The sequence below is a fragment of the Harpia harpyja genome, chromosome 7 (assembly GCF_026419915.1).
Source record: "Harpia harpyja isolate bHarHar1 chromosome 7, bHarHar1 primary haplotype, whole genome shotgun sequence".
Lineage (NCBI taxonomy): Eukaryota > Metazoa > Chordata > Aves > Accipitriformes > Accipitridae > Harpia > Harpia harpyja.
This window is the reverse complement of record NC_068946.1, coordinates 30962832-30975288: the sequence shown is the minus strand read 5'-3', so window position 1 is coordinate 30975288 and position 12457 is coordinate 30962832. Positions and strand designations below refer to the sequence as shown.

General features: G+C 34.8%; 1 protein-coding gene across 3 annotated transcripts in view; it reads right to left on the bottom strand.

Moving 5' to 3' along the window:
* Window positions 1-12457, bottom strand: part of CCDC141 (coiled-coil domain containing 141) — a 108795-nt gene that overhangs the window by 51349 nt on the left and 44989 nt on the right. For all 3 annotated transcript variants that reach the window (XR_008236093.1, XM_052793346.1, XM_052793348.1), the window contains exon 7: window positions 8265-8459. Coding sequence is in view for 2 of the 3 variants with exons in the window: in XM_052793346.1 (XP_052649306.1) it covers window positions 8265-8459 (195 nt within the window). In the remaining variant the exon portion in view is untranslated. The remainder of the gene's footprint in view (window positions 1-8264; window positions 8460-12457) is intronic.

Sequence of the window (12457 nt, the reverse complement as noted above, 5' to 3'; positions counted from 1 at the left end):
ATCATAGCAGTAACACCATATTCTCCTACACAGATTTTTTTGTTGCTCTAAACACCAGGAAAATGTGAAATCCAAATAAAGCAAATCAGTAGACAATGTCTGATTGCATTAATGTCTCATTGAACATATACACTTATGTAAGAAATTAAAAATATAATGACTATAACATGGACTATTCTGTATACATATTTTTAAAAGCAAATCAACTGTACAACATCAAACTTGTGTTCTGACTTTGCAAATCTCTATATATACTTTAAGCTTTAGTTCAGTGAATAATTTTGCAGAATTACAGTCTGAAAATACATTACTTTTGAAGCCTCAGTTCATCACTGAGAAGGATTCTGAGACACAACAAAACTACGTACATGCTAAAATACTATCCTTAATTATGTCAACTTCAAAATTGCTACATCAGAAGAGAAAAAGAACTTTGAGGCATACTAAATTTGACTTTAAAGACTTTTGCAAGGTTTTACATTCATAAAAAGCTAAAAAGTGAAAATTCCATGAGATTCTCAGGGGACAATATGATCCAGCTTACTACGGCTTATTACTTATGAAACAAGAACTCAGCAGCTGAGAATGAACCCTATATTGCTGACTCAAAATAGCAAGGAAAGATGCCTGAACTCTCTTCAAACAACTAAAATCTATGCAAAAGAAATGAAGGAAAATAAAGAAAAGATGATGAGCAAAGGTAATTCAACTTCTATACACAATAGATTAAAACAGGACATGCATACTATTTTATTGTCTCTGTCAGGTTATTTTTCCTTGCAGAATAAAGGATTCAGCACGTAAAAAGAAAAAAAGAAAAAAAAAAAAGATATCCTGACCATAGAAAGAAAAATTTCTAAGAACAAGAATACTCCATCAGAGGAGGAGTGTAATTGAAGGTACCCAGGAAGGACACTTTTCATAAAACATTAAATCCTTTTAGTCATCGCTAAGTATAAAAAGGCCATAAACTTCAGATCAAGACAGGAATTACAATCATCTTCGGGAAACTCATAGATTGACAGACCTATGTAAATCTCAAAGATGTTTTCTGTAAATAGAGGCCATTCACATGAACTCAGGAACTAAGTGAATTTTATTTATTTTGTGTAATAGTGTCCTGGTTTCAGCTGAGATAGAGTTAATGTCTTTCCAAGTAGCTGGTATAGTGCTGTGTTTTGGATTTAGGGTGAGCATAATGTTGATAACACACTGATGTTTTAGTTAGTGTAAACACTGCTTAGCAACAAGTCAAGGACTTTCACACCACCTCACCACCGAGTGAGCTGGGGGGCACGAGAAACTGGGATCAGACACAGCCAGGACAGCTGACCCCAACTGGCCAAAGGGATATTCCATGCATATGTCATCATGCTCAGTATATAAACTAGGGGGAAAGCTGGCCAGGGACCGCTGTTTGGAAACTCGCTGGGCATCCGTCGGTGGGTGGTGAGCAATGGCATTGCGCATCACTGGTTTTGTATATTCTAATGCTTTTTATTATTACTATCATTATTATTATTATTATTTTCCCTTCCTTTTCTGTCCTATTAAACTGCCTTTACCTCAACCCACAAATTTTACTCCCCCTCACCCCCCCCAGTTCTCTCCCCCATCCTACTGGCAGGGGGGAGTAAGCCAGCGGTTGTGTGGTGTTTAGCTGCCTGCTGGGTTAAACCATGACAAATAGGTTCTGTATAATGAATTCCAGTCTTCAGAATCATACTTAAGAATATTAAATTAAAGAGTCAGAGGAAAGTTATAGTGTTCAGGAATGATTATGGATTTATAACGATTTCAGAATGAGTTAACCACTAAGCCAGACTTATTATAAGTATTACTAGTTAGCATACTTAACTAGGTAAGCAGCAAATGTAAGAACATGTTTTGAGTCTTGCTAAAAGGCAATAGGGAAATTTAAAATTAATAAACCAAAAAGGTATATATTACTGCCATTGTTACATTTATCAAAGAGCAACATAAGCAGAACAGCAACTGGACAAGAGGCTATTTAGGAGAGAACAAGGATGGGGGAAAAAAACCCAAAATATTAAAAAAATCAGGTGTTCTCTGCAGCTGTCTTCCTAAACATATCTGAGTGCCTTGTACGTTCATCAATCTGCACCTTCAAGGATGACAGGCAACTTTATTGGGTTACATTGCCTGCATTTTCAGTGCTGTTGCTACCTCGATCAATTAAGGATGCTGCCACGAGCAAAGATTTATGTTCCCTCATGTTCAATTTCAGTTGCACGTGGGAAGCCTGGTTACAGCAAGTTACTATCTGCATTGACTTTTTCTATAGCAGCTGCTGCAGTCATTGGCAGTTCTATACCCTTCCTATTCTGCTCAGAATAGCAGTATCAGGCCCTAACTTCAAACTTTCAAGAGCTCAACCAAATCAACGTTAAACAATCCAGACAAAGCCAGCCTTTTACTTGTATCTCAGACTCTTTTCAAGAATTAGAATATGTGTATATCTCCAATTTTTTTTAATGGCATAAGCATATTATGGCATAAGCATATTATGGCATAGACAACAGAATATGAGGAAAGCATCATGTGTACATGCAACTGTAGTACAAGAGCGTAAATTAAATAATATGGTTTTAGAAATTGTATCATTTGATCTATCAGGCTGATAACACAAAAATACTTTGCAACATGTATTCACAAGTTACAGATGCAGGAGAGTTATAATTAATGATCTACATCCTTAACACTAATGACGGGTTTTTTTATTTCAGCATGGAAGATTAGCAGGGAAAAACAATAGTTATGCTAGCAAAACCTTACAAGCTGTAATTAAAATGAACATCAATGTGCTGAAGATAACACGGGCATAGCTCCTACAGGCAGAAATAATATCCCTCTTTCCTGAGCCACTTTGGACATTTATTAAAAAAACACTTTGTAATAAATCCAAAGGTCATTCAAAAAGGATCTTAATATTTCTCTCTAAATTTCCTCGTTAATGGTTACCTTGACCATTCCTCATGATTGGGATCCATTTTAAGTAATTTTTTAAAAAAGGAACAAAAATCATGCAATGCGTTTTTCCTAGTCTGCTCGGTTTTGTGGTTGTGCATATACAGAATATGAATGGTGACTTTTGTTGTGGTTCTTTTTTCTCCTCCTCGTTAATTCTTTGATTTTGCTTTAGTTTTATTTTAGTTGAGTCTGTCTTCCTCATCCACTTATCATAGTTTTGAGATCTTTTCAAGGAAATAAAGATATAATCCCTCCGTACATCCTCTGCTTCTCTATTGTCACCTGGCTCTATATAGTTGTCTTGCTTTCAAAGTTCTTTGTCTGTTTGATTTTTTCTCTGTAGTTCCTTATGCTTTACTAAGTATCAAGATCAAAAGAAAGTAAAGGATTTTTCAGCAAGGCTTTTACTCAGCAATATGGACCTCTATGTATGTATGTATTTATTTTTACCAATCATCACAAAATCACTGACTAATGACATATACAAACCTGAAAAATCCATTAACAAGGAAAAAGAGAGACTGGAAGGATAAGCAAAATAAGTTTCACTGGATCATGCAGAGGTGTGAATCCCCACAGCTCCATGCAGAGAATACATCACTTAAGTCCCTCCTGTATGTTCATTTTAAAGCTATTTTCTATCTATATTATCTTGAATGATTTTTAATTTTGCAATGGCATATAGGAGGAAAAAAAACCCAACATCTAAAGTAGTTAGAAGAAAGTATGTGTGTCTTGGAGCTCAAAATCAAAAGGTGATTTTTGAAGTAACTTATGCACCGAAGTACAAGATGCTCCACAGCTAACTAAAACACGAATCTGCAAACATACTGAACTCAGTAAAAGCCTTATTTATTTACTTAAAAGTATCGAAGTGAATGCTTTCAAGCTTTTGCCATACCAAAGCAATCTCAGATTCTTCCACATATCATTTCCCAAGTATTCTCAGAGGATTGCTACACACGGATCCCCCTGCAGAAAGTCAAACTGAAGGTAACTACATAGACACAGAAATGGATAGATATTTAAAGGAAAGCTTAGCAAGGAACATACATGATCACAGAAGAGCCAAACAGCTTGCAAACATGCAGAAAAATACTGCTTAATGGAGCGAAATATACAACAGAATGCAGCCAAATGTACACCAGAACCTAAGAGAATAAACACAATGCAAGTGCAATACTTCTGTGGTTTTATTTTCTTGAATTCATTAAAATTTAAAATGACAATGAGATACACAAGATCTAAAAGGAGTTCTCTTCGAGTTACTTCAAAACAACTAATGCTTTATTTTGCTCCTTTGCCCTTTACATATGTAAGATTGTCCACAGGTTCGGGCATACCCTGAGAACAACTGAAAATGTCTCCTTTCTGAACTATAACAACTATAGTGTTTTGTTCACTCTTACACATAACAGGTGTGATGGCATGCTACAGAGACACACCTGAGCTAGTGCTTTCTTCAGCAGGTACTTCCACAAAGCGCAGCCCTGTATTCTGAAAAGATGCTACCTTTGCTATCAAAGCAATAGACCTATACTTGTGTAGCCCCTTGTCCAAACTAGAAGGGATTGACTATCAGCAACAGTTTTAACACTGTTTCCATTAGCCCGTCTCAGATTCCTCCTTATAAATGCAATCAAGAAAGATCAGATTTATTAGAGCAAAAGGTCTATCTCACTTCAAGGTTCTGTAAATAATTTCAACACGAAGTACTGTTTACATGTTGTTAAAAAAATACCAAAGGAACGTGGTACAGGTTAAAGACAAATGTGATTACAGCCCCACCTGGTGCTCAAAACAAAAATTAGTGCAGACAAAGTCTTAAGGTTAGGTTGTTTTTTCAACACATTTAATAGAGCTATGAAGATTGTTGTTGGAGCTATCCTTGAAAATGATCTGGTTTTAAAGCTTCTATAAACGATCTGCAAAAAATATGCATAAAAAATACAAAAAGACCGTTTTGTCTTTGGACACCTTAAAATATAAACTTTTCTAACTAGTCTTTTAACTAAAAGGTTTTGGAAAAAAGTTTGCATTACTAATACTACTTGATGTATGTGCCCTTGAAGAACAAGCTTCTTGTAAAATGGAAACAGAGAGATTTCACATTTTAAGTTTGGTATTTATTGTTGAGGTCCTTCTTTTCAGTGGAAAATTTTCAGATGTAGCACCTTATTTTCAAAATTATCAAAGACTTAATGGGACACCTTCAGATAGAAGAGTCTAAGCACTTAGTATTTCCAAAAAGCACACAAACCTTTGTTTTCTTTAACTTCAGTGTAACAGGCAGTTGGTCAGCACCACTGGCTAAAGACCTAATGTTTCAAAAGTTCTATGCCCCAAATCAAGGCAAGAAAATTGAGAACCCATTTTTTGAAACGTAACTCTCTGATCTGATAGCACACACCTGGAAAAGGCTTGAATAAGTTCTCTAGTGACATCTAGGACTGATGAGATAGAGGGTTCTTTGCTTAATCCTTCTGCTCTAACTCAAATAAATTTCTTTTAACAAATTGTTGTGTATTAATACTAGAATGTAATAACAGAACTTACTTATAAGGTAAGCCAAACAAATTACTAAATTACTTCTTGCTTTAACTAAAGAATATCATCCAGTTTGCAGTTATGAAAAATACAATACAACAGTGGTAAATTGTTCCAATAGCTCATTTCTTCACTGTTTAAAAAATGTGCTCTGTTACTAGTTGGAATTTGGCAAAGTTTGACATCTGTCTGTGGATTTTGTTGTCTGCTGGGTAGAAAAATCATATGCTATTAAAATTTCCTTGCCCATATAGGTGTTTATAGATTGCCTGTCTTCATTACCTACTACTCTTACACAAATTACAAATATTATAAGCAGAAAAATACCAGCAATCATTCCACAATACTCCACTGGAAGCTCATCTGTTGATAAAAATCCCCACTTGTTTTCCCATTTTAAGTCTTAAAACAGATTTGGCTCTGAATCAGCTTAAAGCGGCTTGCGGATTTTGTGTTATTCACTTTCACAATCAACACATGAAATAGCAGTAATATAACCTTACAGAAGTCTGTTATAACACTATTTCCACCTTTATTGATCCTTATTTGGTCTTCTCATAAAAAACTATTGTTAACCTGACACATATCAATAGATGTGAACTAATAATATTAAGCTCCCTCGGTTCTTTATTAATCAACTCTTCTATTGGCTATTCCCATGAGTTCGCCCAACCCTGATTTTAGGTTGAAAACTTTTAAATTAACTGTGCCATCCTCTTCCCACCTCAACATTCTAACAATTTGGGGGGAAATTAGCAGTTTTCAAGATTTTACAGCACCACTACTTAAGAGGGGAAAAATCTTCTTACTCAACTTATTTTTCACCTGTCCAATGAGTTTTCTAGAAGACAGTACAAGTTACTGCCAAATTAGCATTGAAACAGGGGTTTGATTTTTATTATATGGGCAAACATCCACTACAAACTGGATTATAACCATTTTGTTTATACCAAGGACAACTGTTCAGAGGATCATTTAATTTTTCGAAAGACTAATTCCAAATTCAATCTAGTCTCTCAAAAGAGAAAGTCTCAGGAGCAACACAAGTGAATACACTTTCACTAACCAGCCTATAAATATTTTAGATTTAACTGGGAGCATTTTACAGCAAAGAATAAGACAATGGATTCCTGAAGATTTATTTTGTTTCCACATAAGTGCACACTTTCACCATTTTAATGCTACTTGATAGAAGGTGGTTGAATCTCAAGTCATTTCTATTATACCTATTATTCCATTATTATTTTATTCCTTTCTACATGCATTTCCTTGACTGTATTGTACTCCCATATAGCAATTTTTTTCCATTCTTTGGGGGTTTTTTTTAGTCTTTTTTCTTTACTTGAACAATAAGTTTTACAACATTTGTTTACTGAAGACCTATTAAAATTCCCTATTGAATCAGTTTAATTTAAAATTCATGTTGTTTTTAACTGTGCTTAAGTGCTACTCGGTAATATCATAGCATTTGAAAGAGAATTTTAAGATCTTAGGCCTTGAGCCAGCAAGAATATCAAAAGTAATCTAACCCACATACAACTACATGATGGCTAGTCTAAAACAACTTCAGAAAATGACTGAAGAAAAAAAAATCTGATATTTTTGTTTTGGGATAGGGATTTGAAATTCTACAAGAATATTCTTTACGTGCTCACACTAGTCAGTGAAAAAAAAAGAAAAGTGATGAACAGAACTCTTGAAAGTATATTAAAGTATTCAAGTATGATAAAAAGCTTATAGAGGAAAAAGGTATTATAAGTATGATGTAACAAAAATTAATGACCAAATTTATTCAAATCATCTTCATACAAGTAGTTATTACTGGACTTGATGTTTGAAAAAATAAAAATTTAGTTTTAAAATATTCCTTTTTTTGGTCATCAGTGATTTACTCATTTTCATCACATAAGTTTAGGAAGAGACAGAAAATTAAACAGACATACTAGTCAAGGCTGCTTGTACCTAAACACAACCCCCACAAAACAAGCAATGTATACAATTCAGTAGACAGGTAGGCCCCTCTTAGCCTTCTCCTGTGACAGCTGCAACAATCTAATTCTGGAATCTGAATCACTGCTTCTCCATGTGAGCACATCAGTGATGGTAATGATTGCCTACACATTATCTTGCTGACCTCAGTATAGGTATGGGCCTTAATTCATCATTTCTGCTGTGACTAAGGGAGTTATGTGCTTTTTCAACTGGACACTTTGGTGTTATATCATGTCTAGACTGTGTGATATATGACGTGCCCAGTATGAGGAATTGTATGCTGTCCTTGATTTTTCTTATGTCTGATTATTAATTAGCCCCTGTGGAGACCACTGCAAGTATAGACATCGTTTCTGGTATCCACACTAGACTATAACAGTTTGGGTATTTTAGAGCAGCTCCTGTATCTTCATATAGCATTATGCCATCATGACAGGGTCCATGATGTTGAAGTCCAATTTTTGGCAGATAATATTTCCCAAATACCTTATATTGGAAACTGAGTGCTCTTCTCAATATACTTTTTAAAAAAAAAATGTTTTTTCAAAATGCATTTGCCCTTTTGGATAGAAGTTTGAGGCGAAAAGTCATATTAAAGGGTAATCAGATTTGTAATTTTCCATTCCAAATTGTTTAGCAAACTCTGTTTGTGTAATCCCACATATATCAGTCTTCAAGAGCATACTGACAGTTGTATTATCAGGTTATTATTAGAGACTTGGCTTCTTACCAACCTTGCCAGCAGTATGAAAAAAGTCATTGGCCTCTTGTAGCAGGGCTTTCCTTTCTTCCATGTGGAAGCACACTTCTTCTCGCAACAGACAGATTTTCTGATTTGAAAGCTTTAGATGGTCTTTTTCTGCATAGTCCTCTGAAAGCAAGATCTTAAGTGCTTCAGTTTCCAATTGTTCCACAGTAGAATTCCATTCCTAACACGAAAAATTCCATTTTAATCAACTACACATAGAAAAGTAATATACGCGCACAATAATAACATAAATATTGGAAAATATGTATCACATTTATAGGCCTGAAAGTTATCACCATTTAAAACAATATTTCTACTAGGAGGGAATTCTCAGCAAATTATGGTTTTAGTGACAGAGTTTTAAAGTGGTGGCATTCTACATTCTTTGACCCAGTTGCACAGGTGGAAGTAGCAGTTATTAGTGTGTCTGCTGGGAAAAATGGTCTAGGTAACGTAAAGACAAGAAACTTCTATTGGGTAAGACCACACTCCCATGACAAACAGCCCTTTAAGCCCAACTGTTTAATGAAGGACAAATTAAAACATTGCCTAGATAATAGCTGCTTCCAGTGAGACAATTTCTGCTGAGAGCTGTTTGGTAATCAATTAAATCAAACGACTCTCCCTAACAGTGAGGTGTGCTATCATCCTTGACACTCTCCATTTTCCCTGATTTCCTGCCCAAAAACACAAGTCTGTTCAAAGCATGTCTCTGCCTTATCTGACCATGAACGTTCCTAGTGGAAGCGACAAATAGGAGAGATGTTTTTAAAAGGAAGATCATACTTCAGAATTTCAAGCCACAGAGTCAGAAACATTACTGACACTTCATTGAGCTAGGTACTTTAAAACTAAAGTGCTTTAAAATGGATTCAAATGAATCAGTTCAAGTTTGCATATAGATATTCTGTCTACATCGTACCACTTGGAAGCATATTTAGCTAATCAGAACTGATTGTCTATTTTACTCCTATTTCTTTTTTCAACTATTCATGCTGAGCTGACTTGTGTTTCTAGTGTACTGACCAAATTATAGATCAACTTTAGGGATTAAACCGTCATGAATAAAACCTTTTCCCTACATATTTTTACCTGTGATAAATGCTATTACAGTATTCAGTCCCACTATCTTCTTTAGGTTATAAAGGGGTATTGAAAGGCATATCAGACTAGATATCCCAAATAGAAAACATCTTTAAGAGAGTCAAGGGAAAAACACCATTTCATCTCTTCCTGTCATGCAACTACTGCTTTGGTGTTTAGTTGCTTCTTCATTTTTGCTGTGTTTTTATAGAGAAAACTATAAAACAGTAAAACTGTTACACAATGTACTTTATCCCTGCTGTGCTTGTCAACACTTAAAATTGGTGCCTTATTATGCTGTTCAATACAAAAGGAGCATCTGATACTATACTGCAATTTCCCATGCCTTAGGTAGTGTGTTTCGTCCACTTTTTCTGGTAATGAATTAAATAAGAGAAGAACCTTTTTGAAATTTATTTAGCATTTCTTTTCACAGATTTGTATCAAATGGCTGGTAAAGCAGACAGAAAAATATTTAAAAATAAGACAAATTTTTTCATTAAAACACTCCAAAGTGTGCACATGGTACAATAAGATTACAGGGTAGGTTCCTTTATTTTCAGCTTGCTTAAAGAACATTAGCCTCACATTCGTTGTTTCTTTTTAGTGAAATTATTGCTAGTGAAAGATGCTGTTTTGGAAGTTTTGCCAAAAGAAGTAGTCTCGTTATTCACAGATCTTTCACAAACAGCAGCAATTCTAATTCCCTCACAGTGTCCCACCATGCTGCTTCATCCTTCTTTGAAATACAGTAAGCAGGAGTAGAGCTATTTTGTTCTATGTAGTTCAGTTTTCTGACATTGTCCATTGTTGTGACAAGAACTGGTATGGTAAAAACACATGTTCAAAAAGATCAGCAACTTATTTTACATAGACTTCTCCACCAGATACAGTTCTCTCTCCCTCCCTATTGGTATGGACTAGATCTTGACCAGTGACTAACAAGTGAGAGACACCCTACAGTTCCCAGCACACCCATTGCCCAACATAGCCAACCTTAAATAGTACAAGGCAATTCCAATGGAAAGGACTAATTTCCTTGCTGCATTCTAGATTAACTTGAACCATTCAGGAAAAAGATCTAGCATTACTCACAGGTCAGTGAAAAATACACCTCAAATAGAAAACATACGCATTCAGACCATGCCTGTATGTTCTTGCCTTGAACTTTGAATTCATTTCTGCAGCTTCACAGCACATGAACTAAGGTTGAAACAGAGGGTATTGACGTGGGTAACAAAAGTAATTTTAAAATATGAACAAACCCATGGGAATAAGGAATGTGATGCCTGGTGTGATGTTGATACATAGCAATGCAATAGTCTCAAAATCATGAATTATATAAAAATACCTTTAATCTCTCTCAAAAAAACAGTTACCAAGGTATATTAAGTGATGAACCTTTCTGTGTTAATTAGTCTGTGGTACTAACTGCTGCAGGTTATAAACAGAGACAAATATTTTAGCAAAGTTGAGGAAAAAAGGATACATATTTTATATGATAAATGAGAATCTAAACAAGATTTTAACAAGCAAATGTTCACTAAATTAAAACCAATTTAAAAGGATATTAAAGCTTATTTAGGTATTAAGTAAGCTTTTTGAGGAGAAAAATTTAAAAAAAGACTTCATGATAATAAACATAAAAGGACTGCTAACACCTTCACTGAAGTAGTAGAAATGTCTCAGATTACACACTTATTTGATCAGTATCCTATTTCTGTGCAATGCAACATATTCCTTCATCCTGAAAATATGATGAACAGGGAAAGGAAAATTATGGCAATCCTGCTGAGTTTGTAAGTAATTTTTCCACTGTGGTGAATACTCTTCACCTTTCTGCCATGGAAGACCTAAGCAGCTGTAAAAATCGAAAGATCTGCATTAATGCCTTACTTAGCTTTTTCATGTTAAATCTACTTTTGCTTTTAACTTTTATTATAGTATTACCAATAAAATAAAATAATAATAATTTAAAAAAACCAACCAAACAAAAAAAACCAACCCAAGAGCCTGCATAAAATAATTTAATTGTGTTAAAAAGTTTCAACCAGATTCTAAGTGGTATGGTAAGAAAACTAATTCCACATCTCTCAACAGATTTAGCTTTGTTTCATTTTGAAAAAGAAAGATGTGTCAGAATTCCAGAATTCCATCAAGAACTGTGTTCTGGTTATCCTTCAATATACCTGCACTGTATGCCTACAAAGATGCAAACCTGTCTCACTCATGCTAACCTTTCTTTTGTTCCATAAAGGAACCCTTATGAAAAGCCTTCTCAGAGATTTTTCAAGTTCAGCTCTTCAACAAACAAGCACCTGAAGGCCAAATGCTGCCCACTGATATTTCCTTGTAAGCTTGTAAAAAATACTGCTGGTTTAGAATATCCTGCAATTAAATTGCACCACTTCCCAAGAAAACACTCAACTCCCCCCCCCCCCCCCCCCAAGTATTTCTTGAGGACCTGAACTGAACACTTTCAGCTTCCTAGCAAAATAAGAAGAGGTTAATCTGGGGCACAATAAAAGCAATTTTTTTCCCCAATTTTTTTCATTTTGTCTATTACTGATAAACAACTATAGCAAAATCTTCCCAATTTTTTTTTTTTGCTTTATTTTTCTTTCAAATTAATGAACACTTCTGAGATCTGGATGCAATAATCTTGAGCCTATACTTTTAATTAAATGAAACCCTGCACTGTATTATTTAATGCAGAATTCCCCTTTCATAAAATCCTGTCTTTGTCTCTGTCCTAAGTAATATTCAGCAAGAATGAGGATTTTGAGGAAAATTACAGTCTGCTGTGCTGTATTTGTTCCTTTTTACCTGAAGGAAATCTTGGGAAAAAATAGTAAGGAGGTCTCTCCATACACAAATCTTAATTCGCCTATTTATGAATAAGGTGTGGACCCCTAACAATTTGTATCAACACCACCATGTCATCATCTTCCAATACTTGCAGCTGGAATGACTGGTACCAAATGCATTCCATGGTCAGATTCTAATCAAAATTTCACTTGCATTTAAACATATAGATGTTAATGAGAATTAGAAAACAACACTGCAGTTGGGAGCTTTTAACTGGGACTAATAGTA